This window comes from Macrosteles quadrilineatus, unplaced genomic scaffold (assembly GCF_028750875.1).
Source record: "Macrosteles quadrilineatus isolate MER2022 unplaced genomic scaffold, UCM_ALF_1.0 Scaffold_6__1_contigs__length_79288215, whole genome shotgun sequence".
In the NCBI taxonomy this organism is placed as follows: Eukaryota; Metazoa; Arthropoda; class Insecta; order Hemiptera; family Cicadellidae; genus Macrosteles; species Macrosteles quadrilineatus.
This window is the reverse complement of record NW_026542599.1, coordinates 27,137,578-27,161,437: the sequence shown is the minus strand read 5'-3', so window position 1 is coordinate 27,161,437 and position 23,860 is coordinate 27,137,578. Positions and strand designations below refer to the sequence as shown.

The 23,860-nt window shown below is 35.8% G+C and overlaps 1 protein-coding gene and 1 long non-coding RNA gene across 2 annotated transcripts in view; one reads left to right on the top strand and one right to left on the bottom strand.

Annotated features, from left to right (window-relative positions):
• The window catches only part of LOC128997032 (protein dead ringer-like), a 123,649-nt gene extending 105,714 nt beyond the window's left edge, over positions 1–17,935 (top strand). The window contains exons 7-12 of the mRNA XM_054422610.1: positions 4,424–4,607; positions 9,297–9,559; positions 12,192–12,305; positions 14,510–14,595; positions 15,480–15,630; positions 16,168–17,935. Of these exons, the coding sequence (XP_054278585.1) occupies positions 4,424–4,607; positions 9,297–9,559; positions 12,192–12,305; positions 14,510–14,595; positions 15,480–15,630; positions 16,168–16,283 (914 nt within the window). The 3' untranslated portion in view covers positions 16,284–17,935. The remainder of the gene's footprint in view (positions 1–4,423; positions 4,608–9,296; positions 9,560–12,191; positions 12,306–14,509; positions 14,596–15,479; positions 15,631–16,167) is intronic.
• Positions 17,936–20,310: 2,375 nt separating this feature from the next.
• Positions 20,311–23,649, bottom strand: LOC128997080 (uncharacterized). Its single transcript, XR_008491093.1, has 3 exons — positions 23,511–23,649; positions 21,238–21,448; positions 20,311–20,648 (listed from the first exon to the last, which is right to left on the bottom strand). It is a non-coding gene; the product is annotated as an uncharacterized LOC128997080 (long non-coding RNA).
• Positions 23,650–23,860: the final 211 nt, after the last annotated feature.

The following is a 23,860-nucleotide window of genomic DNA, read 5'->3' as shown; positions in this document are numbered from 1 at the left end:
AAACTCCTTTTATTTTTATTTTACTAGAACACTAGATATTTCATGTCCAAGCTGTAGCTATATTTTTTAAATAAAAATAAACATTGGATTGAGCCACATTTAGCGTGCATACTGATTTCGGTAATTTCTCCCAAATAAGAAATTTTTTACTAAACCCAACTGAAAGGAAAACTTATTGTTGGCTATAGAATCTTGTATGTCAGTCTCACAGTAATAAAAAGAAAACTACCGTTCTAGAGGAAACAGAATTTCGGATTGTAGCTCACTTTAAAACTGTTTAGTTGTCAATTCAACTACCCTTTTTCAATGACTAGTTGGGTACAACTACTCCATAATGATTCGTTATTAACATCCGTAACTAAATGTAAAAGTTTATAGTTACAGAAAGAAGCATTCTATAGGTCGTTGAATAACAGAGCTTTTGACGCTCATGACACAATAGTGTGCATTTTATATGAGAAAAAGATAAACTTAATTACTAACCAACACAATCCTCTAACTAAGAGAAGTTACAGCTTTGAGAGTGCCAAACATTCAACAATATTTACACAGAAAATATCTAAATTCCATCTCGGCTCTGTTCAAACACCCCAAACCTCGCAAAAAACTTGTAGAGCGCGGGCGCGTCGCAGCGAGTCACGAAATTGAATTTTATATTTAGCAAGTGTTACTTTGTGCGATCGCGGGTTTACAGCTCGTTAATTAGAAGCTGATGTCTCATAAATGTCAATCTCGCTCGACCGTCGCGCTGTCTGGCGGACGGGGGCGGTACTACACAAGTGACAACTGGCAACACTGGCGCTCTAAGCGGCCACCTGACTAACTACCACATGACCTAACCTAACTTTCACCTGTAATAAGATAAGCAACGTGTCTAATTATTTCGCCTACAAAGGTGTTACAGTGGTTCTATTACAGAGATAAGTGTCGCAGTTTTGAAGCTGATTTGATACCTCGGTTTATCCGCTCATCATTAAGGACACTTAGTTGAGAATCCTTATATATAATACTGTACGTGAAGGCGATTTTTACGAAACACTCCGATAATAATGGACGGATTTTTACAAACGATGTGTCAAAATTAAGTATTTTTTGTGTAGACGCCCCCTTTCACCAATTCCTGTAATAAAAGTACTCGGGCTTTGCCCCACAGGCCATCAAAATGCCAATCCATTTCTTAAGAAGAAAAAATTTTGTTTACTCAAACAGACGAATAAATTGTATAAATTGTACACTTAAACAGCTGTTCATAGTAATCACTGTTCATTGTCAGAGTGAGTTCGTTTTCAGTTTTGATCACTCGAGTGGAGTGAATGAATACATTATCTTTGAGTTGACTCTTTTTAAGTCATTGGAAATTATGACTGTTATTCGTTTTGAAATAACGCCTGAAATACTTTGCAGTTGCTCAAATTCGAGCAACAGGTGCACTAGTTTTATTAATTTACTGATACTGATACTTCCTAGATGTCAACCATTCAACATAATTATGTCAAATAAAAAAAACCTATACAATGCTTTGGCTAAGTCAATATCGTGTACAAACTACACAGTGTCCAGAGTCGGTATCGTGTACACAATACAGTATGCCAAAGCTAAGTCAATATCGTGTACAAACTACACAGTGTCAGAGCCTGTATAGTTTACACAATAAGCCAAAGCTAAGTCAATATCGTGTACAAACTACACAGTGTCAGAGTCGGTATCGTTTACACAATATGCCAAAGCTAAGTCAATATCGTGTACAAACTACACAGTGTCAGAGTCGGTATCGTTTACACAATATGCCAAAGCTAAGTCAATATCGTGTACAAACTACACAGTGTCAGAGTCGGTATCGTTTACACAATATGCCAAAGCTAATTCAATATCGTGTACAAACTACACAGTGTCAGAGTCGGTATCGTTTACACAATATGCCAAAGCTAAGTCAATATCGTGTACAAACTACACAGTGTCAGAGTCGGTATCGTTTACACAATATGCCAAAGCTAAGTCAATATCGTGTACAAACTACACAGTGTCAGAGTCGGTATCGTTTACACAATATGCCAAAGCTAAGTCAATATCGTGTACAAACTACTCAGTGTCAGGATCGGTATCGTGTACACAATGCCAGCCAAAGCTAAGTCAATATCGTGTACAAACTACACAGTGTCAGAGTCGGTATCGTGCCGCCTGGTCGAGCCCTACATTATACGACCGGGAATCAGTCCCAGTTCTGGGAAAAGTCGTAAAGTCGGGCTAGCGTGCAACATAATTACTGTATGAAAACATGATTCACATTTTTATGATGACGCCGTTCCCGCATATTTGGCTGGGAGGAATCGGTATTTTATTTATTCATGTGTTCCGTGATGGCGGCTAATAATAGGTCTCGACTTTATCGATCGTATAATCGTTCGACCTCTCGATTGTTGGCTCGGGGTATCGAACGGTCTCAAATTACTCGCCTCCCGCTACCAAACTGTTATTAGTTGATATAGCCGTGTATTAAACACTGTTAAACTTTTGTTACCTGGGGCTCGTTTCGTGGACGTTCTCTCGTCCTTTCGATCCTTTACTGCGGTAATTTCGTTGTAATTGTTTTACCGAGAATCCTTTTATGCGGGATTAATAATAGTGTCGTCAACCGGGATGCTGGTTAAAGTATAAATTTGGTAGAAAAAATTGAATCTAACAAGTGTTACCCGTAATTTACAGCTCAGTTAAAACCCTTGTATACTTCTCCATATCTTTCACGAATTGTTCCTTCCTATAATACATGTAAGGGAATTAAAGTATAGTTTAAGGTTCTCTTACAGAACTTAATTAAAGATACGTATAAAGATAAGTTATCGTTTTAGTCCACGATTAAAATCAGAATTGTCTGCATCTTGTTACCTATATTTTGTTAGGTGATCATCGGAATTCGATTTCCCCTTTCTACAGCTTGGAGTTTTTATCTATGTCTACGGCTACGCCAGATGCATTTTGTTTCGTAGTTACTAGTTATACAAGTTATTCGGGGAAAGCAGCCCCCAAACGCTTAAAACTCGAGTAAAGCCGGAGATTGAAACGGCAATGAAGTCCAAGACGTTAGGTTAACCACCATGACAGACCAGATTTGAAGTGAAACCGGTGTTTTTCTTCAGGTCTCGGGAAATAAATTTTAGTTCCTTAAATCAGAATCTTCAAGGAATCATTCAGTTAAAATGCATCACTATATAACCCCTATTTGTTTGCCGGGGCACTTAGTACTTCGGACATTTTACATCTAAACCTTGCTGTATGTATTTTCTCAGCTAATCCCTCACAAATGACTCGCTTCGTTACATGACTTAACAACTCTGATATTTATCAGGCGTTGAAACGGCGCGCTTTACGTTCCGTTAATTAATTGAACTTTCTCATAACTCTGAGTGGTCGTAAAACGCAAACGCAGGTAGTTACACAAACATAACATCCTGAATCTGGTTGTGGTTGCACCGTAGACATCATGCACAATCTGCGCTCACTGTTGCGACGCCATCGCTATCGCAGCCAGGTGGGATCTCGCGCCAAAATAATTGCGGGAACAATTACCCGCGGAAAATGGCGGCGATCGGATCGAAGGGGAAGTGCGCGCGCGCCCGGATGCGGACACAATGCTAAGATCAGCTGATAACATTTTACAGCTGATAATTACAAGTTGCCAGCTGATAAGGCTGTCCTCGCAAACTAATAACTTCGCCATGATTTAAACTCCGAAGTTCGCGTCCATAAAATTGCAACGAGGTTTATTGTTGCGCGACATAAACGTCGCAGCACGTATCAATTTGTCGTATAAACTTTAAACGGTCACAAATTACGGTATTTGCATGGCTGAAGGGTTTTATCGGTTTTTGTACTTTGTACTTGCTGTATCCCTATAAACTATAAACGTTTCAGGTCGGTTATATATTATCCGGCAACTAGTTGCTGTAATAAACAAGTTACCTGGGGTTGTTGAGTTGGGATTTTGTGATGTCTTTATTAACATACTGTTGCACTGCTGGATCACATGTTTTGAATAAATAGGTAAATTTTGTCTTGGCTGATATTAGAATATTACAAAGAAAGCGTAAAATGTCGCCTATTGTATGTCAGTAAATCGTAGGATATTACCTTTATACACTGAAGTCACTGTCGCAGTAACATTTTTGTAGGCTATTTGTGTGTGTGTTTTTTATCGACTTTTTTGTAAGGAGATGGTCCAAACCACGAAAAAATGGTCTATTTATTGTATTGTTACCGATCGACGTCAACCGGTCAACCTTTTCTAAAATCATCATTAATTGTCAAATGCCATCCGTGTCCATAACCCAACTTTACCATCCTGGAACTTTACTTAACTATCCGATCAGGAACTAAACTGGAACCGGACGTATCTGTTCAGGATCTAAACTTGACATAACTGTTTCAGGCACGCCTATCAACCGACTGCCCATCATGGCCAAGTCTGTGCTGGACTTGTACGAGTTGTACAACCTGGTTATCCAGAGAGGCGGTCTGGTTGACGTCATCAACAAGAAGCTCTGGCAGGAGATCATCAAAGGTCTGCACCTTCCCTCGTCCATCACGTCAGCAGCCTTCACGCTCAGAACACAGTCAGTAGCTAAATCAGTCAATTAGTCATATTATGTGCTTAACCTTATCAAATGCCACCTAGACGTGCCAGCTTTTGAATTTTTTGACTATCTATATGATAAACATATTATTTTTTTCCTAACCGTAGCCAATAGTTCTTATTATTTGCTAAAGATTTGGATATAAGAAGTCTTTGGCTGGTGGTAATCATATTCTACGGGGGGAAACGGAGTTCTCTTGGATCTTAAGGCGTTTTGGAATTTCAACTTGCAGATGTAGTCAGGAGTGTACATGTAATCTAGGAGGCGGTGGCTGATAGATGAAGAACCCCTGCCAACAAGAGCTAACTTTGATGTCGTACTGATGCTGTAGTGATAATGTCATCACGACGTAGACACCAGAGAATGAAGGAAGATGATACAGTGTACATGTAATCTAGGAGGCGGTGGCTGATAGATGAAGAACCACTGCCAACAAGAGCTAACTTTGATATCGAACTGATGCTGTAGTGATAATGTCATCACGACGTATACACTAGAGAATGAAGGAAGATGATACAGTGTACGTGTAATCTAGGAGGCGGTGGCTGATAGATGAAAAACCACTGCCAACAAGAGCTAACTTTGATGTCGTACTGATGCTGTAGTGATAATGTCATCACGACGTAGACACCAGAGAATGAAGGAAGATGATACAGTGTACATGTAATCTAGGAGGCGGTGGCTGATAGATGAAGAACCACTGCCAACAAGAGCTAACTTTGATGTCGCTCTCTCATCAATCATGTCGCTTCTGCCCGAATTAATCTGCATTTGGCTCATCTCTCGACTGGCTTGTCAGTCGGAAAACAAATAATTATATTTTCAAGAAAATCAATTTTGTTTTAAAAGTAGCCCCGCGCTTTGAGCTAGACCCTGACAGATGATTTATGAGCTAGTATCCGCCGGCCTTTTATTACAACCCGCCGTTATTATTCGACCACTTAAAAATTGTTTTATTTGATTAACGTCTGTATAATGTCAAGGGTGATCGCTGATTTGAATAAATCACAATTAGATTCTACATCTTTTAGTCTCAATAATTATGAGTGATATTTTGGAACTGATTGGAAATATATTTTTGAAATTGGACTAGGAGTACTAAAACTAAGTAAGAGAATTTTTCAACTCCTAAAACAGTCGTTGACCCCTTTTCGAACCTACTATAAATTGTAAATTGTTCAAATGCATAAAAAAGTACGGCACCTTTCTACTTTGTATTTCTCAAGATTGTATACGCTAATGTTACATTTGGCAATCCACTGAAATTTGGCAATTCACAACCAGTAACCACTCATGAGCCTATATAATTCGTAAAATTATGTAGACTTAATGCCATACAATTATTCCACTCCCGCTAGAAAAGAAACTACTCTAGAAGGACTATTTCTCCCATAGGAACTTCGCACTTATGGACGAATCCGTGTGGAATAAGCGATAATGGATCTCAAATCTCAGCCTATTTTTGACCTGTCGCCACTTTATAATCTTGGTGGATGAGTAAGCAATAACCAATAACCAGTGTGTTTACTATTTTCACAGTCTGAAGGCAAAACGCCAAGTTGTTGATTGTATGGTTTACACCTGTACCAATAGAGTAGGCGGAGTGGTATTGAGTGTGCAGTAATAGACATATCACATTATCGTTGGATAAATGGTCATTTAGTAGGCTAAACTTGAACTGTATGGATATTGGGCATAAAACTAGCTGTGCTTATTGGTGACGGGACCTTTTATCTATGCTTTTACTACGAAAACTTTGCAAATTACAAATGAAAGTAAACATGTTAATAAACTTGAAATAAAATAAAATACGTTTCTATTTGTGTGATTGACTAAAATACTGAGCGATTTCGCTGTTATGTAATTATTATAATTAATTATTTGTTGTATCAGCGTCTTATTAGTTTAATGCTCTCTTCTAATTTCGTTTAGATAAAAAAACCTTTCGGTTTGAATATTTTTCTTTTTCGACATGCTTCAACTAACTGTGCATTTCAATATCGTCCATGCAAGAAATCCTGTACAGCAAAATAGTTTTCATTGTTGTAAACGTAGCACAGATCAATAAAACACTGTAGGCGCAACGAACGAGACTGTGACTAAATGATATTTCTTTCGAAGAACAAAGCAAGTGGAACAAATTTCCTGTCAGGCTCGCGAAATCTACCGTCTGTCTCGTCGCAAATATATCAACATCGGTCGTCTGTGCCCGGAAGTCTTTCTACTCCACTTTTCACCGATCGAGTGGTTTTGTCTGGTTCAGATCACGCCGTTTTGATTGCTAACAAGTATACAATATCAATAACATTGCCCAACATTAAAAGTTTTTTTTTATGAAGTTTGTGTATATTATAATACTATTACATTTTTTAATATTGATACATTTTATACTTGGACTTCATCACGACATCACAAAATAGTGGAAATCCGACTAGGAACATTATCCACAATTAGTTCAAAAAATCCATAAACATAAAGCGTTTATTACTCTAATCATCAAAATCCGTGAATATTTGAAAAATATTATAGTAGTCTACGCAACGATTGCGTTAAATTAAGACTATTAACGCGAGTTTCGTACACTACTTTACCTACGACCGTTTTTTAATTACTGACAATCTGGTTTTTAATTACTAACAATCACTACTCATAATTTCTTAGAGAGGTTATGTTTTCGTTTATTGTCATTGCCACTAAAAGTGATGCAATGACTTATTGTATAATCAGCTGATATAATGTAATTACCGTACGTGTTTGTAAAACTTACTTAAATAATACCTAATACGTTACCTTTTTCAGTGAATAGGTTTTGCTAGCAGAATTCTTACCAAATACTGTATCAGGTACAATAAGGGAAATATTGCATATTTCTTTGGACAACTGAATAATGTAGGGTAGATCTCAGCATCGAATATGTGGTACACAGCGAGTTGGATGAAAAAGTGGTTAAGATGTTTTCAAAATAAACCAGAAACACATTTTAATCATCAATTTAACCTTATTTTGTTTCGTCCATTAATGAATTGCTGGTGTATATAATTTCTTACCTTGGTTTAGATTTTGGTGGCAAAAGATTAGCACAAACAGTTTGTGCTATCATTTTCATCTTGTCAACTTCACGTTCACTAACTTCCACCAACTTAGGTTAAGAATACGCGAGTATCAACATGAACAAGTTGGATCAACAATTAAAATAAAATTGTCAACTGATCAGCTGATTAGTTGACGTTCGAAGCATTACAATTTTACTTCTTTTCTCTCAATCCTTGAACCTCATTGGTCTGTTACCCGAGTTGTTATGAGAAAACTATGCTGTTATGAAAGTAAACAGCTGTTAAGTGAAACTTTTTAATTCTAAGAACTGAACTGAAATGGCTACTTTAAAGAACTATCGTAGGTAAAAACATTTAAAACACAGTTTGTTACTGCAGTCTGCACAGCTTGTCAACATCGGTCCACCTTCAGCTCTTTTATCGAAAAATTTTAGATAGGCCTACCTACGTTTTTTCTTTGATACCGATGTTTCTCCATTCCGTTTAGAAGTTTCCTCACTTTTCTGTAACCCTTTTCACTACCATTGATTATATTGTTGGATTATATATTATAACGAGTGTGTATTCGACGTTATTACTGTAGCTATGCGTCTCATCCACTTTACCACAACCAAATCTGTGTTCCATGGGCCATCTACTGGTGCTTCTGAAACACTGTGAAGAGGTACTATTTACTGCCATTTATCATATAGGCTACTATAATAAGTGTATATTCAACGATACTACTGTCAGCGTCTTATCATTAAATATATTAAAGTATAGTCAATGGTCTTATCCACTTAACTTCAACTGGCCATTAGCGCACACCTATCAGCCATCAAGTGGGGCTCCTTAAATAATTTAATCCTATTTACTACCATTGATTATATACTATAATAAAGTGTATACTCAACGATACTATTGTAAGAGTCTGATTTAGTTTACATCTATCAGCCATGATAGTGGCGTCCCTGAAATAGCCTGGTGACAGAGACGGGGCTGGTGCACTGTAATGCTTATTAATATCCCACCTCTGTCATCTCAATCTCACCTTGACAAGCTTCACGACCGCCAAATCGACCGACTAAATCGCGCCATCCCGGCTCGTAGATTAAACCACTAACGGGCTTCAGGCTGTGAATGGATGCTTTAATGTAGAATGTTTATTTCGGCCAATTTAATCCAGAGTGTTTTTTACGATTTATTATAAACACTAGAGTATTATGAATGCTCACGGCTCAAGTTTATTTTGAACTAATATGTTTTTTATGTTTTCTGTTTATTGAAGGAAATGGTGTTTTCCTACCCTCTGATACTATTTTTGGGTTATGATAGTACAGGTACTCTTATTTGCTCTTGCAACCACTTAGTTTTTTAACCGATGCATTAGTACCTGTGCTGAAACCATGAAATATACTGTAGACGTGTTTCTTTTTTTTCTCCCGATAAAATCTCAAGTTTATTTATTAATTATTTTTCTATTGTCTACCCCTGTGGCATTTTTCAAAGAGTTATAGAGAAAATACTCAAATGCTTTTTGGGAAAGCGGTCCAAATTTAGTTTATTCCTCTGTATAGAAACTTTGCTGAGAAATACTTAAGTGTTTCTTGTACCTAATCTTCATATTCTTGTGCAGATACATGAAGTACCTGTACCCCTACGAGTGTGAGAAGCGTCGTCTGAGCACCCCGGGCGAACTGCAGGCTGCCATAGACGGCAACAGGAGGGAGGGGCGACGAGGTAGTTATGGAACTTACGCTGAAATGATGCAGAGGAGTCCGTCTCAGATGTCGCCCCTGTCACTAGTTACAGGTCGTCCTCAGGTGAACGGGTCGGCCCACCACCCGACCAACAACAACCACCTCCCCCATCAGGCGCTCATGCCACCCAGTCTTGCTGGTGAGTAAACCTTGAGTATTTAAGGAGTTAAATTTCATCTAGATACTAAAAACCATCCAGAGTCAATCAGAAAACTATAGTGGGAGGTTTTGATGGGGCCCCCTCAGTCACTCCGGCACCACTGTCGCCCAGTGGAAATCCCTAAAAATATGCTCTGACATGAGCTATAGACATTTTACCAGATACAAATTAGCCACTTAAAAAAAAGACAGGAAAGGCGAGTTCCAAGGTCCGATTTTTCCATTTCAGCCCTCAGCCCTGAATTTCTAGATGAAACAAGTATTTTTTTTTTAATTTTGAATCAGACGATAGTCATAAAACTTTTACCATAAGAAACATTGTCATGAGAAGATAACAAGTGTTTTATCAAAACATCTTCTGTGCCAACTATTTACTGAGCGGTAATGTTCAAGTTTTTGCCATATCAAACGTCTGATTCCTGGAATAGTTTATCTTTGACATTTGAAATCTCTATTTATTCAACTGCTTAGTACAGCACAGATGATCAGCGATGGTAAATGGATGACTCCATCCTGTTAATTGTTGTTGGGAGAGTTTTCTCGGACAGCTGCTAATGATATAGCGCTAGCAAGAACTGTGACTTTTTCATTTTAGTACTCAGGTGAGAATAAAACATCACTCCACATTACAAAGAGGTCTATTCTCAAACTTGGTTCTCAATACTACATGAGACTACCTACATAGACTATTATCATAGACTAAGCAACACAAGGGATGAGTATGTTTTATCAATGCTATTATGGAACTAGCTCTGAAATATTTGGCATACCCAAAAACCTTGCTGAGAATGTATGCTATTTTATGGGTGATAAATTATGAATGTTTAGACGACTATGGTCAGAAAAATTAGCCATTATTCCGCAAAATAATTCAAAAGTACATTAGGAGAATTGATTGTTCATACAATGGTAGTTTCTATAACTGAATTGCAGAAGCCGATATTCCAACCAGATTCAAATAACCCTCAAGTATTATGGAAGCTAAAATAATATAGTAATATTTTTAACACATTCATATTGCATCAGATACGAGCCAAACACAACCACCCAGTAATAAGACGAGAAACATGAATAACAAAGTAAAACAAATGGGACCAAATTATTAAATGTGTATATTGCTCTATTACTCATTCCAGATTCCAGAAAGCAGTTTACAACAAACCGTTACCAAAAGATAAGCAGAAAATACTGCAATACACTAAGTCAATGCAGTAAGAAAAAGATTGTCTTCTGCTAAAAATATAAACCAACTGATATTCATCATAGACATTTTTATTTTGCACACGTACGAAGCATTGAAAAGTCGTGTGTAAAACTAATAAGGAACGTGCCCGTCTGACAAAGCCCGATGATTTCCAAAGAGGCGCGTTAGCATTTGTTCAATGGGTCGGAAATTATATTTCATACATGATTCCATTATTGTCATCCACACAATGGCAGAATTTCCATGACAAAACAGGTGTACGGTGGACAATCAGGTCGAAGATATGAATTAGTATGCAATGCCATGTGAACCATTTCTGGCTCTTTTTGATGATAATGTGACCTATTGGGGCTCCTGAACTCTCCTCGGTGATTTCTTACTATCCGACTCCATTCTCCCTTCAGAGGCTACTCTTTCTATTCTACAGATGGCTTGTTTTCTCTTATGTATATTAGTCTCCTTAATGAACGCTTGTGTTTCTTTATTTTAATTTTAAAGGCGGATATTCAAATTCTTATAAGGATTTAGTTTGCAAACTCTCAGAGGTATTTGGGCTTCTCTTGGACGTTAGAACACATCTCTGGTGTTCTATTATTAGACCTATATAACTATTATTGCTTTCCAACAAGCAGCTTTACCCGATGATCTATCTTAAGAACCCAATGCATTGAAAAGTTGTCTACATGGTAGACAACTGGATCCAGAATGATTTCTTGCTAATTTCCCAACAATCTATTGCACTTTACACATAACTTTGTTCGACAAAGGAAGGAAGTTGGCTGCCTATTTGTAATTTCTGATGGTATAAAACGTGAGAATGTTGTTTATATCTGGCGTAATCTATTGTTGGCAGTTGGAACTCTGCCAGATCAGTGCTGCCAATCTCATCTGATGACTGATGCTTCCTTCTTTTCCAACTGATAGAATTCAATTTAAATTTGGATTAGTCCCAAACTTCTCCATCCGATCTAGATAGATGAGGCGATGATAGTTTAACTGCTGCCCAGTCAAACTGGCTGTTTAGTCTTCAACTTTGTTAGGATTGAAACTATCATTCCATGTATGGAAATCCAACAATGAGACATAAACGAGTACGGTACTACATCTGAACAAAATTGTATTTTAAATGGATGTTTGAAAATACCTTATCTATTTGGACCAGATGGGGCCAGAATTCTTTATTCAAATAGAATATAGTTGAATGAAATTCTCACAGATTGTGCTACAGTACCTAAACATTCCATTTTCTCCCATTAAATCTTGCGTTTTTAAGTTAAGTAAGATTAAAGATTAATTTAACCCAATTTTTTTTCTGAAAACCCTCTACAACTTACATAACATGGAAATTAAATTTTTACTTTTATCAATAATCAAAGATAAATTTAGTTACAAATTTGATTGTTTTCAGGACATGGCGCAGCAATACCTCCTGCAGAATTTGAAGCAAGAATGGTAGAATATGTCAAACTGTTAAATAAGGAACTAAGGACCACAGGAGTAACTCCACCAAATCACAGACACAGTAAGTTACTTTGCGTATACAAAAAAGTTTATACTGGTTTAAAAACTTGAAAAAGAGCTGTTCCTAAGATTAAATATAATTTTTAAAACAATGCTGTTTTTTCCATTTCAAAGATGTAAAAAGATTTATTGCTTATTTCAAATTTTGTTGCTGAAGTCCCTGAATAATCGGTGGAATTTTATCCAAAAATTCCAACATTTTACTACTAAAATTTAAATTAAAGGTACAATTATTTATTCCAAAGTATTTCTAGTATTTTTTCCAAAATTTAACATTTGTTACATAAACTTAACCCCCAACAAAGGTAATATCCAATTTCTTTTTAATCATGGTGCCATTAAAATAGCACTATCTCACTCAACTTTCTCTTCTAGTTACCTGATAAGGTAATTATTCTAATTAAGGTTATCCATATGGATAGATAGGTTATAATTTCAGGGAAATGACATTGTGGTTATCAGACATGAATGCCACCATTTGTCATTCAGATAAGGACAATTCACTATAAAACTTGCCACTCTGATAGTCTGAAGGACACATTGAGCTCTATTCAGATTTTCTATCCTCAACTATATGCTAACAGTAATTTACAATGCTTCATGATTTATTGTTAAATATTTGTGTTGCAGTAATTAAAAATAAATTCTTGTTTTAATAGTGTGAGTTTCTAGGAGTTAAATATTTTCAGGAGATGGATTAATGGTATCAGTGGCGGTTCCAAGGGGGGCTACAGGAGCTAAAGCCCCATTGAACCCAAGAAAAATTAATTTAAACATACATTTTGTCTTAAAAACGTAACAGAGGACTTTTAACACAGTTTTAGACGTTAAAACGGCTTTATAAATACTAGATTTTTCAGGGATAGGACTCCCTCCTTTCTGGGAAACCTAAATCACACAATAGCTCCCCCCTAGAAACACCCACTGAAAGGTATGCTTGTTAACTATTAAATTCCTGTCTAAACTTATTATTATATGAAAGAAAGAGTAGTGTTTGATCATTCTTCAAAATGTTATGTAAAAATATGTTTAATTTAAGGAAATAAATAAACGAGTCCGTCCCCTTACAAAAAAACTTGCTCAAAATACAACATTCTGTCATTGCAAGTTTGATTGTATTGCTAAATCTGTAATTGGAAAAGGTATTTTTTGGGCCAAAGAGTGGAAATGTCTAGGGCGAAAACACGTTTTGGATATTAATTTCGAGTCAGCAGATGTTTTTGAGGGATTAGTGAAGATAATTGAGGCGGAAAGAGATAGCTGGAGAATTGATATGGTTGGCAGAGCGCGTACATCGCAATATCACCAACAACTGCTTGCCGTTGACCTTGACCTAGGGCCCAGGAGTTTTCTCACTGATAGCATCAATATAAATCTTATCTCATGGGTCATTAAGGCCCGAGCCGAGCTGGTTGATTTGAATCACAAACCATGGATAACAAATAAAAATCATTTTTGTAGTCTATGCAATTTGCGCGAATTTGAAACAGTTTTTCATTTTGTTTCTATTTGCCCAATTTTAGGTGATATCAGGGAGTATTGGTTTGGGAAACGAAGCATGCATTGGGACGAACACATAGAATACATAAATGGTAGGGATTGGCGTAAATTAGCAAACTTTATGAGAGAGGCGTGGAGAAGGAGGTGGGAGTTAATTAGAGAATTTAATTACGAATAAATCAAGTGAAGTTTTTTTTTTTCCAAATTCAAAATTGTTTTTTTTTCTCTTTCTAATTTATAAATTATAGCAAAACAATAAATATGTCAAATAAATTGTCAGCCTGTCTTATTGAATATTCATAGTAATTTTTATAGATTTCATTATGCTTAAACCTTTTAAAACCTAATAATTTTAAAAGTAAAATAATACAAGTTATGTAAACAATATTATGAAAAAAGGGTTTTTTTTTAGTTTAGGTTAAAAATGGATGTAAAATTGTATGTACATTATTGTGTATGTTATTAAGTGTATTTTGTTTCAACTTCATTTTCATAAATGTGTTTTCCAGGTGTGTCAACCAAACAGACGGTCGTAGACCATTGTTTATTAAGTGTTTGATTATGTTTATGAGGGGAATGTTTATTTTAAAATAAAGCACTTTATTCATTCATTCATTCATTCATTCATTCATTGCAAGTTTGAATGTAAAAAAAGAATTTCATCTTTTGGCTGGAATTGAAAAATAATTCTTTATTCTGTTGCAGACTCACCCCCCACCTCCCCCCCAGAATCAGCTCTGGCCGCCTTCGACATGTCCCGGCTCACCCTCTGGAACCTCTACCACAACCAGGTGAGATTACCATCGTTGTGTTTGGGTAAAAACTTTCCAAAGATATTCAAAAACACCCGTTGTGGTTTTCTGTAGAGAAAACTTATGCTGTGCAGAAGTTTGAGGCCCCCCTGGCAGTCAAAAGTATTGTATGGGTCGCTAGTTAGGTCAGAAACTTTTTCGTGGTTCAAAACTGGACACGGCTGATGATCATTGGGGGGGGGGGGGGGGGTTTAGGGATTGATCAATGGTACCCCTGGTAAAACAACCAGATGGTCTCACTCAGTGATACAGTTACACATACAATCATTTCATTTCAATTTGGACTAGATTAACAAAAAACCCGACACAATAATTTTGCACAATTTTTGTGATAGAACCCCTCTAAAATAGTAAAAAAACTAGAATAGGAATTTTAACATCTTTACTCTTTTGGGAGTTATATCTATCACCATAGCCTCCTCTAATGCAAGGCCGCTGCTCGTAAAAATGTGGCCACACCGCAATTCCCTCCACTCGCCTCTCACTCCGAAACTGCATACGTAATCAGCCACATACTCTGTTCCATTAATGTTAAGCTCAGTGATGTACTGTACAAACTCTCTAAAGGTTTACATGTGTATGTTAATCCTGTTTAGTTTTAGTTTCTAACCTAGCCTTAATTAATTAAAAATTGTGAATATTAGCAACTGCACAAATGTTGTTACATAATATATGAATTATTGCTTGGTAGGCCAGGAGGGTGTTCCAAATTTCCCTTGCAGTGGCTTTGTATTAGAGAAGGCTATGTTATTACCCATTCAAATTATACTTTATTTTGGGTATCTGGCATAATGGTGATGCCAAGAGAGAAAGAGATTATGATTATTTGGTGATTTAGAGATTATGATTGTGTTTGTTTTAAGGGGTCCCCACCAGAGCCGCAGAAGGAACCTATCAACCTAGAGAAGAGAGAAGACCCTGTCGGCCCTCCCCCCGCCAAGAGACATCAGCCCGACCCTGCGGATGAACCTAAGACAGGCCTACAAGGCACTCATATCAAGATCTCAAGCAGAAGTGAGTATTGCTGATATCAGTAGCAGACCAAGAACAAAAATATGCTAGATAATATGAGTAAACTTAAAACTGTTGAAAATAACAGTAAATTACATGTATTTTTAAAGGGGAAGTCAAACATTGGTCTTAATACTATCCTTAACATTGTTGGGTAGCATCATTAATTAATGTTGACAAACGACATCTAGCCAAAACAATTTTTAGACATTATAAATTTCCCCAGGGGAGCTTCTAGATCTCCCCTTACGTTTGTAATTAAACTTTTCCAAACAAAAACATATATGTGGGCAGAATTTTTATTTTACCAATGTCCCATACACAGTGTTGTCGAATGCTAATTTTAAATAATTTACGCGTATTCTATGTTCACAATTAACTTGTTTAATTTATGATATAAAGTTTTCAAGTGGTATATTTTACTTCTTCAAGCAGTGTTGCTCTGCACAGCGCTTGATCACATTGCATCAACCATGTAAAACAAGGACTAACTGAAGTCTGCTACAACTGTTGAGAATTTTAACCTAATGCTTTTTGCAGATGACGGCCGTGGAGGCAACGACAATTCGCTTGTGGTCAGTTTGGACATCAACGGTACAATGTATCAAGGTGTTCTTTTTGCGCAAACGTCCCGAAACACTCGTCTTACCTCGTAGACTCGCATCGGAAACTCTTGTCACCTTAGCTTAGATTACGAAGTAATTTGTCATTCAAATGTTAAAATTTACCTTAATTATTTTTATTGTACAGATCCAAAGATATAGAGAGGATTATAATCACTTGAAAGGATTATTTTACCAATATTTTTTGTACAAATTCAAATTACAACAGCCTTATTTTATTAATTAGCCCAAAACTGTTATATTACTAGATTTTTCAAACAATATTTGCAAAATAATACTAGGAACACCACAGGCTGGTTTGTTATACACAATTTTTTCATTAAATTAACAATGAAAATATTCAGGAGTACTGTATATATATAGTATTCACCTACATGTTGTACAATAGGAGATTCTTTCTCGCTTCTTGTTCATGATTGTTGTGAAGTTCTTTACGTAAAGTCGTGAGAACAGATGTAAATTTAAAATGTATGCACTCATTGGATGTATTACCTTTATTATTGGGTTTTAAACCACTTATGGTTCAGCTATATTTTTAGTAATCAAGCTTCTCACAAGAACAATGAATCGGGGCTTTTATACATTGACAAATCTTTGCCTGTATATAAATCAAAACCACTTAAATACAATATTTAGTAGTTACGATTGCTATTCAGACATAATTTTTGTACTGATTTACTACAATTAAGTTGTTGTACATAGCCTTTGTATAATTAGTTACCTTGTAAATATAGGCTTCTAATTTTTTATGTGATTGTAGAAGGACTAGGAAAAGTTTCCTTAGTTCCAAAGATTTTTTTAATGTTTAGCAACAGTTACACGGTAATGTGAATATTTATTTTTGTAAATTCTTTCTTATTATTTTATTTTGAAAAGATATGTAAATAGTTTTAGTTGATTTTTGTTACGACTGAGTAGTTAAGAAATTAGCAAAGAGTTAATTCATTTTGTGATTGGCCAGAAAAGATTTGATATATTTTATTTTCTGGCATAACTAAATACCACAAGATCTTCTGGCAGTAAAATAAACAAACTCATGGATGGTTTATTGAAGCAGTCAGTAAAACAAATAAAAGTATCTAATAACCATGACCAAATTAACTACAAACAATTCATGTAGGGCCTATTCTACACGTTTTTGTCAAATTAAGATTAAATTACTTTTTCAAAAGTCAAACAAAATACCATAGAATACCTCAAATTCAAATCAAATTAATGTTATGGAAAAAAAGTTTCCTTATAAGTTTTAGATTCCTAAGCAATTGTTTTACTTAAGTTTAACAGCCAATTCAAAAGCATCAACAGCTTGTATGATATACACCGTAAGCTATTTCAAGTATTATTAAAGCTGTAAATTTTAAAAATATTAAACTGTCCAGCATACAGCATTTTTATTGATGCCAAATGTGAATAACATATACTTACTTACAAAATTAATAGTGGAACTACAACTCACAAAATACTTAGCAAACATAATATTTCAAATAGAATCTCAATTGTATATTGAAGTCGCAGGTGAATAAAACTTAAACGACTCATCTTTGTACATTAACACACAAGTTATTTTTTGTGTACGGACCAATTTTTTCAGGACTCTTGGCTTTGAACAAAGTTCTCACTTTATTATTATTGTAGAAATGTAGTTTGTTATTTATTAGACATAAATACACTTATATTACATCAGACTATTGTTTTCTCTTTGCCCAACTTCCTTTCTCAATACATCCAACTCCTTTTTTTTTCAAAAAGACAAGTGTCAAGGTACCTAACTTTCTTAATACTATATAGTGAGAGAAAGTAAAAATCTCATAGACCGATTCCGTATGGATGAATGTGCTGTATTACTTTGGTACAATATTTATACATAACCTTAAACCATAAAAGTGTATTATGGGCTCAAGTTTTTCCCTAGAGATATTAACTTTTGGATACTAAAGTAGGCATCTTATCTACATAAACCAACTGTCACCAATTTGTCATTAACACGTTCGCTACTGCAATATAACAGCTATATGCGACAGCTGGTCACATTAAAATAGACTGACGTTGCATATTTGTGTCGGTGTCCAATGTTATTAACAAGCCTTCGTAATATACCTTCGTAACGGTATATTTTGGCCTCTGGGGACATAAAAATGAAAAAGTAAATCAGTCTTGGGCCTAGGTCTTACCATGAGACCTACGGTAATAGCTACGGTAATTATTTACTTGAGGGTGACCAAGCGTTCTATAGTAAGTTATATATCATTGGAAACTAGATTTTTACCTGAAAATAATTATGCAAAAATTTTTCTGCTGCCACAAAAACTTATTTTGTGCGATAAATTATTTTAAATATGAAGGTGGTGTTGTGACCCAGCATTTTGAACTACTTTTTTTTATGCTGAATTCAATGCCGCAATCCGTTCTTCATTGTCATATTTGGTTTTTGAAATATTGACATTTTAAATAAAAGTAATTGTAATATTTTATCAAGAAAGCTATCATATTTCAAAATGGCGGATCCAAGATGGCGGCTGAAAAAAATACATCCGTCATAACCGAGTGAAAATAGGTCAACAATGAATGGTGGTGTCCACTTATCTTTATCTAGCACTATTTTGAGATTATGGCCTTAGTTTGTAAATGCACAATGTTATAATGGACTAAAAATAAAGTTATAAAAAGTCTAACTTCTTTAGAATGGATCAACATTTTTTTTAATAGATTGCAGCATCGCATAAGGCGTAATAGTCTTGTTTGAAACGGTGGGTCACAACCCTACCTTTACATTTGAAAAAATAACTTTGTATCCAATATGGTGGATCCAAGATGGCGGCCAAAAATTTAAACCCAGTCAAAATGAAGTACTTCCTACTCTACAATGATCTGACGTGTTTCGGAGTTGATATCTTAAGAAATGTATAAAAAAGTAGGGTGGGAACTCATTTAAAACTCACCCTGTATAAAACAATTCACAATTATTTTCCTCATATTTTTTTAGTTTTGAACAGCCGCCATTTTGAAATGACTTGATGAAACTTGACCATTTTCAACCCAGGCCGAGATAATGTATTCAAGCACTTGTGTGCCAAATCTCATGAAAATCGGTTCAGGCATTCGGTCGTTATAGCCGATTCATGGGGACCCAGCATCCTCTTACGGCCGCCATTTTGATGACGTCATTACGGACGACCGAGGTCCTTAAAAATTGGGGTCTGGGCGGTTTTAGGTTCAGAAACTTGTATACTATAACCACCTAAAATTGCAGCCTCTCCGCCAGAACTGAAATATTCTGCCACTATATGCTGCTATACGACACCACTATATAGAACCCTTGGTCACCCTCAAGTAAATAATTACCACAGCTACTTCCCTATTGGGAAATTCGCTAAAAAATGTTATTACAGAAAAAATTCATGAAAGATTTCTCCGTATATTTCCTTAAATTTTCTTCAGTGTCGATTTTATATCTATATGTCTAATAATTTATTATTTTATATTTGCCCATATTGCACATGTAACCCTTATATATAATACTTGAAGGCGATTTCTACGAAACACTACTCCTCCATTAATAATGGACGGATTTTTACAAACGACGTGTCAAAAAGTACTTTTTGTGTAGACGCCCCCTTTCACCAATTCCTGTAATGCAAATTCTCGGGCTTTGCCCCACAGGCCATCAAAGTTGGAGTTTCTCCCATAAGATTAACATGGGGGAATCTAAATATTTAATTGGAAACTTTGTCCCCACTAATTTGAGAGTCTATCAAGTGTGGTAAGCCTTAATGTAAGTTAACTACAAACTTAGGCCTACTTAAAAAAAAATTTACTTCATGATAACTTTATTAAAACCATGATATTTATTTAACAGCCTAGGTATGGCAACACAGTAGATGAAAACCAAAATAAGAAGTGTTATTGGACGATTTTCATTACCAATCTGCAGTTGAGTTTCAATAACACATGAAATGCTGGTAAAGACATCCCTAAAAATAAATTAGAAGACTGAGTAAAAAAAACCCCAAGGTTCTGTACCTTATTGTTTGATTGAGAGGAAGTAACATGATACCAGTAATTCAATTGTCAACATAATAATTTGATTTTTATTTAACTAGGCCTATATACAAACTACTTACACTTTTTTACATTATTTTGATGAATATCTATGATCTCTTTCCCACAGTAGGTCCGCAGATTCTTCAGCTTTTTTCATTTTCCGCACAGTATACGCAGGCTTTCCCACAGTTATTGCAAAGAGGACCACAAGTACGAACCCAGAAATACCGAGAGTTGTTTTTGACGTTAAATTTTGCTTGAATATTTTTAAAAAAGGCTTTCTAGAAACAGATTCAGCATTGACTTTCTCCAATCTTGTTGGAATTCTCTTTGGTGGTTGTTTTTTTTCCATTTTGACTGAAATATTATAGTTTTATGAAAAAAAAACCCTTAGAAAATGAATAGTTATACTAGACAGAGACAGTAAATAATAACTCTACCTAACTTGTATCATTGAACTTATAAGGTACAAGTAAACTTTTCATTGTACAGTATTCCAAAATCTAGAGCCTTTTTTTATGTGGGTAAATAATGAGAAACTGAAATTATCCTTTCATTATGATGATATAAAACCATTAGGGAGAGTTTATGGCTATTAATAAAGGCTATTAAAATAACTTTAAGCTCAAGAGCTAAATTTAACTCAGCTTCTGCATTCAGACAAACTAAAAAAATAGGGTAAGTTTGTAACGATTCTTGAAGAATTTTTAATTGACCAATACACACCGGAGTGCACTCTATCTGTGATATCATGTAAGAAAAGGCAAATTTGTGCCTTATGATGTAGCGTATCTCTTCAACTATTTTAAGTTCAAATAATCAATTATCCTAGGGCATTATTTTACATTAAGTTAGGTAGGTACCTGGTAAGTCTGATGCTAAAACCTCTGTTAATATTTTGTTTCTCCATGTTAAGATTTTTAAATATACAGTAATGACAACTCACCACTTTCTTATTGCTGTTTTCAACTAAGCTATGTCTTCCTTTGAAGTTTCAGTATTTAGTTTGTTTGTTTCTTGATCTTTCGTGTACTCCTGTAACGGAGAGTTATAGATGTAGAAGCCTGTTACAAATCCCAGAAATGTTCCAATTACAATGTTGGAAGTTGTGAGTGCTCTGGGTTTCCGAATCCTAAGATGCCATGCCATTCTTCTACCTAAGAAAAAGAATCCTTTAGTAGGCCTACAACTCCATAAGTTAGGCTAGCTGAGTTTTCACAATATAATCTGAGTGATTGGCAGGCTATCAATCTATCAATTAATTATTTAAGATGGAGACGCCACTATGTGCGTATTTTAACCCAAATATGAGTGTAGGATAGGTGGCGTGATCTTGTAGTCTTGTTAGTAACTAAGGCCGACAGGGTAAAGTTTCTTTAACTGGGTTATACTAATGAGCGCATGCATTTTTGATATTGTTATTCCATTGTGTTTCACCCACTATTTCAATTGTGCAAGAAAAGTCTGGAAGTTGCATAAATTAATGAGTCGGTTCATTATAACCTAACCTTTACCTTTCTAATCTAACCTCACTTCAAAACACTTAATACAGTCACGAAACCCGACCTACCTTCCTCACATGCCTAAATAAGAACTGATTATTTGGTTTCAAAACTAATTGATTTCATTCCACACTAGTGTACACGTTGCTCGAATTCGAGCAATTGCAAAGTATTACAGGAGTTATTTCTAAACGAATAACAGTCATATTTACAATGAGTTCAAAAGAGTAAACTCAAACATTACCGGTTGGTGTGTAACACAGACCATGTTTATCTTCGTTATTGATAAAACTAAAGCATTCCGGCCGGTTTTCTCCTTCTCAAAATGCCTCGCTGTACAGGCAACACAGGTCATTCATAGAGGGCCAATTGAGAACAAAAAGTCGTTTTGGGGTAGTGTTAGGGCGCATTTATAACTTAATAGTTGAGATTGTCCAGGGTCAGGTGCTGACTTGATGAGTTAAGCCTATTACGCGCCACTGTTCTGTAGGGGTCGTTATCACGATTACGCCTCCTGTCTATGTTTCGTTGTCTTCACGTCGTAGGCATTTAAAAGAAAAAAACAACAATTAAACACATTATAGCTACACAAAACAACGATAAATGCACAAATTTGAGATACAACCATACTAACACGATCCGTCTTGGGGGTTTTGTTTACACAAACTCAAATGATGTAGTAAATAAATGTACTCAATGCGTTTCATTGGATTGAAAAATAAAATAAATAACAGCAATTAAATTATACAGCTGATCAAAATGTAAACAATTGTGTTCTCTATAAGGATAACATGGGAACTTTCAAAGCCAATGGGGCAGAGGCCAAGGGACTTTTTCAAAAATGTAAGGCCAGTTTGCAAATCTACGCGACACGCTCTTTCCAATGAGACGTCAATGGATAAAATCGGTTAAGAAATGGCGGAGGAGTTCAACCGACAAAGTTTCATGTAGGCCTAGCGTATTAATTATATAGATTAAGTCTAGCATAAACAGCTGTTTGCTCTCCTACTCACTCAGTCCACAGTCCACATACCGACCCATCCAGACCACGCCATAGTACCATCAGTATAGCTCAATGAACCATAGATTCGTAATTTTAACCTTCGTTTTACGGCCACTTATGAATCTCTCCGACAAAAACTGATTGCATTTTTGGATTCGGCGTGAAAAATACTGTAAGTAGACATCTAAAAATTACACGATATTGCATTGTAGATATATCAAATATCTGCCAAATATGTGAATGCGACTATTACTGGGGGGGAGGGGGCACCACGACCACGTTTGCTCCGGGCGCCGTCAAACCCTAGGGACGGCCCTGAGATAGTAGCCTACCAAGGATAGTCTTAATATTTGGGATAATTGGTGTTTAGATTCACGGGTATCTACACTTTAAACCCGATCAGATCAACGTCTCTGAATTACCTACTAAGTTAAACTCAAATTTTGCAAAACAGGATTCCTAATCCTAACCTCAATTCTTTTTCTTGTTTTTTAATCTGATGGCTAGGCTATGGCTAACCTCAATTTTTATAGGCTCTTGGTCTTAATAATGCTACGGCATAATTATGTCAAAAGCCTACACATTTACTTAGAGCTACTTAACTTAATCAGAATGATAGGGTAGAACCGTTGACTGTAAATCCTAGTCAACGGTAGAACTCTCGACAATTCTTTAATAAAGTAATCAGTGAATAACTTAGAGATATATACCTACTTTATCTCGATTCAACGACCATCCAATATCCCACAACCATAATAATTAACAATTGAATTATTATTATTTAGGTCTAATAACACTCAACAAAAATGACAAAAGTGAGGTTATTTTATTTTTCTATTGGGGTTATCAAGTTTTCACTTTTCAGCTGCCGACAGGACAGGGACAAACAGTTCTATTCTATGAGTGGCTGGTCCCACTGCGGTACTATGGAGCTGCTAACTGCATAGTGCATAGTGTCGCAGAGAAATGAGAATGAGAAGTATTTGAATGAGAAGTCAGAAGTAATAGCATAGATAAAACATACTCCCTTAGGTACCGTAATAGTATTTAAGCTGGAGTTTTCA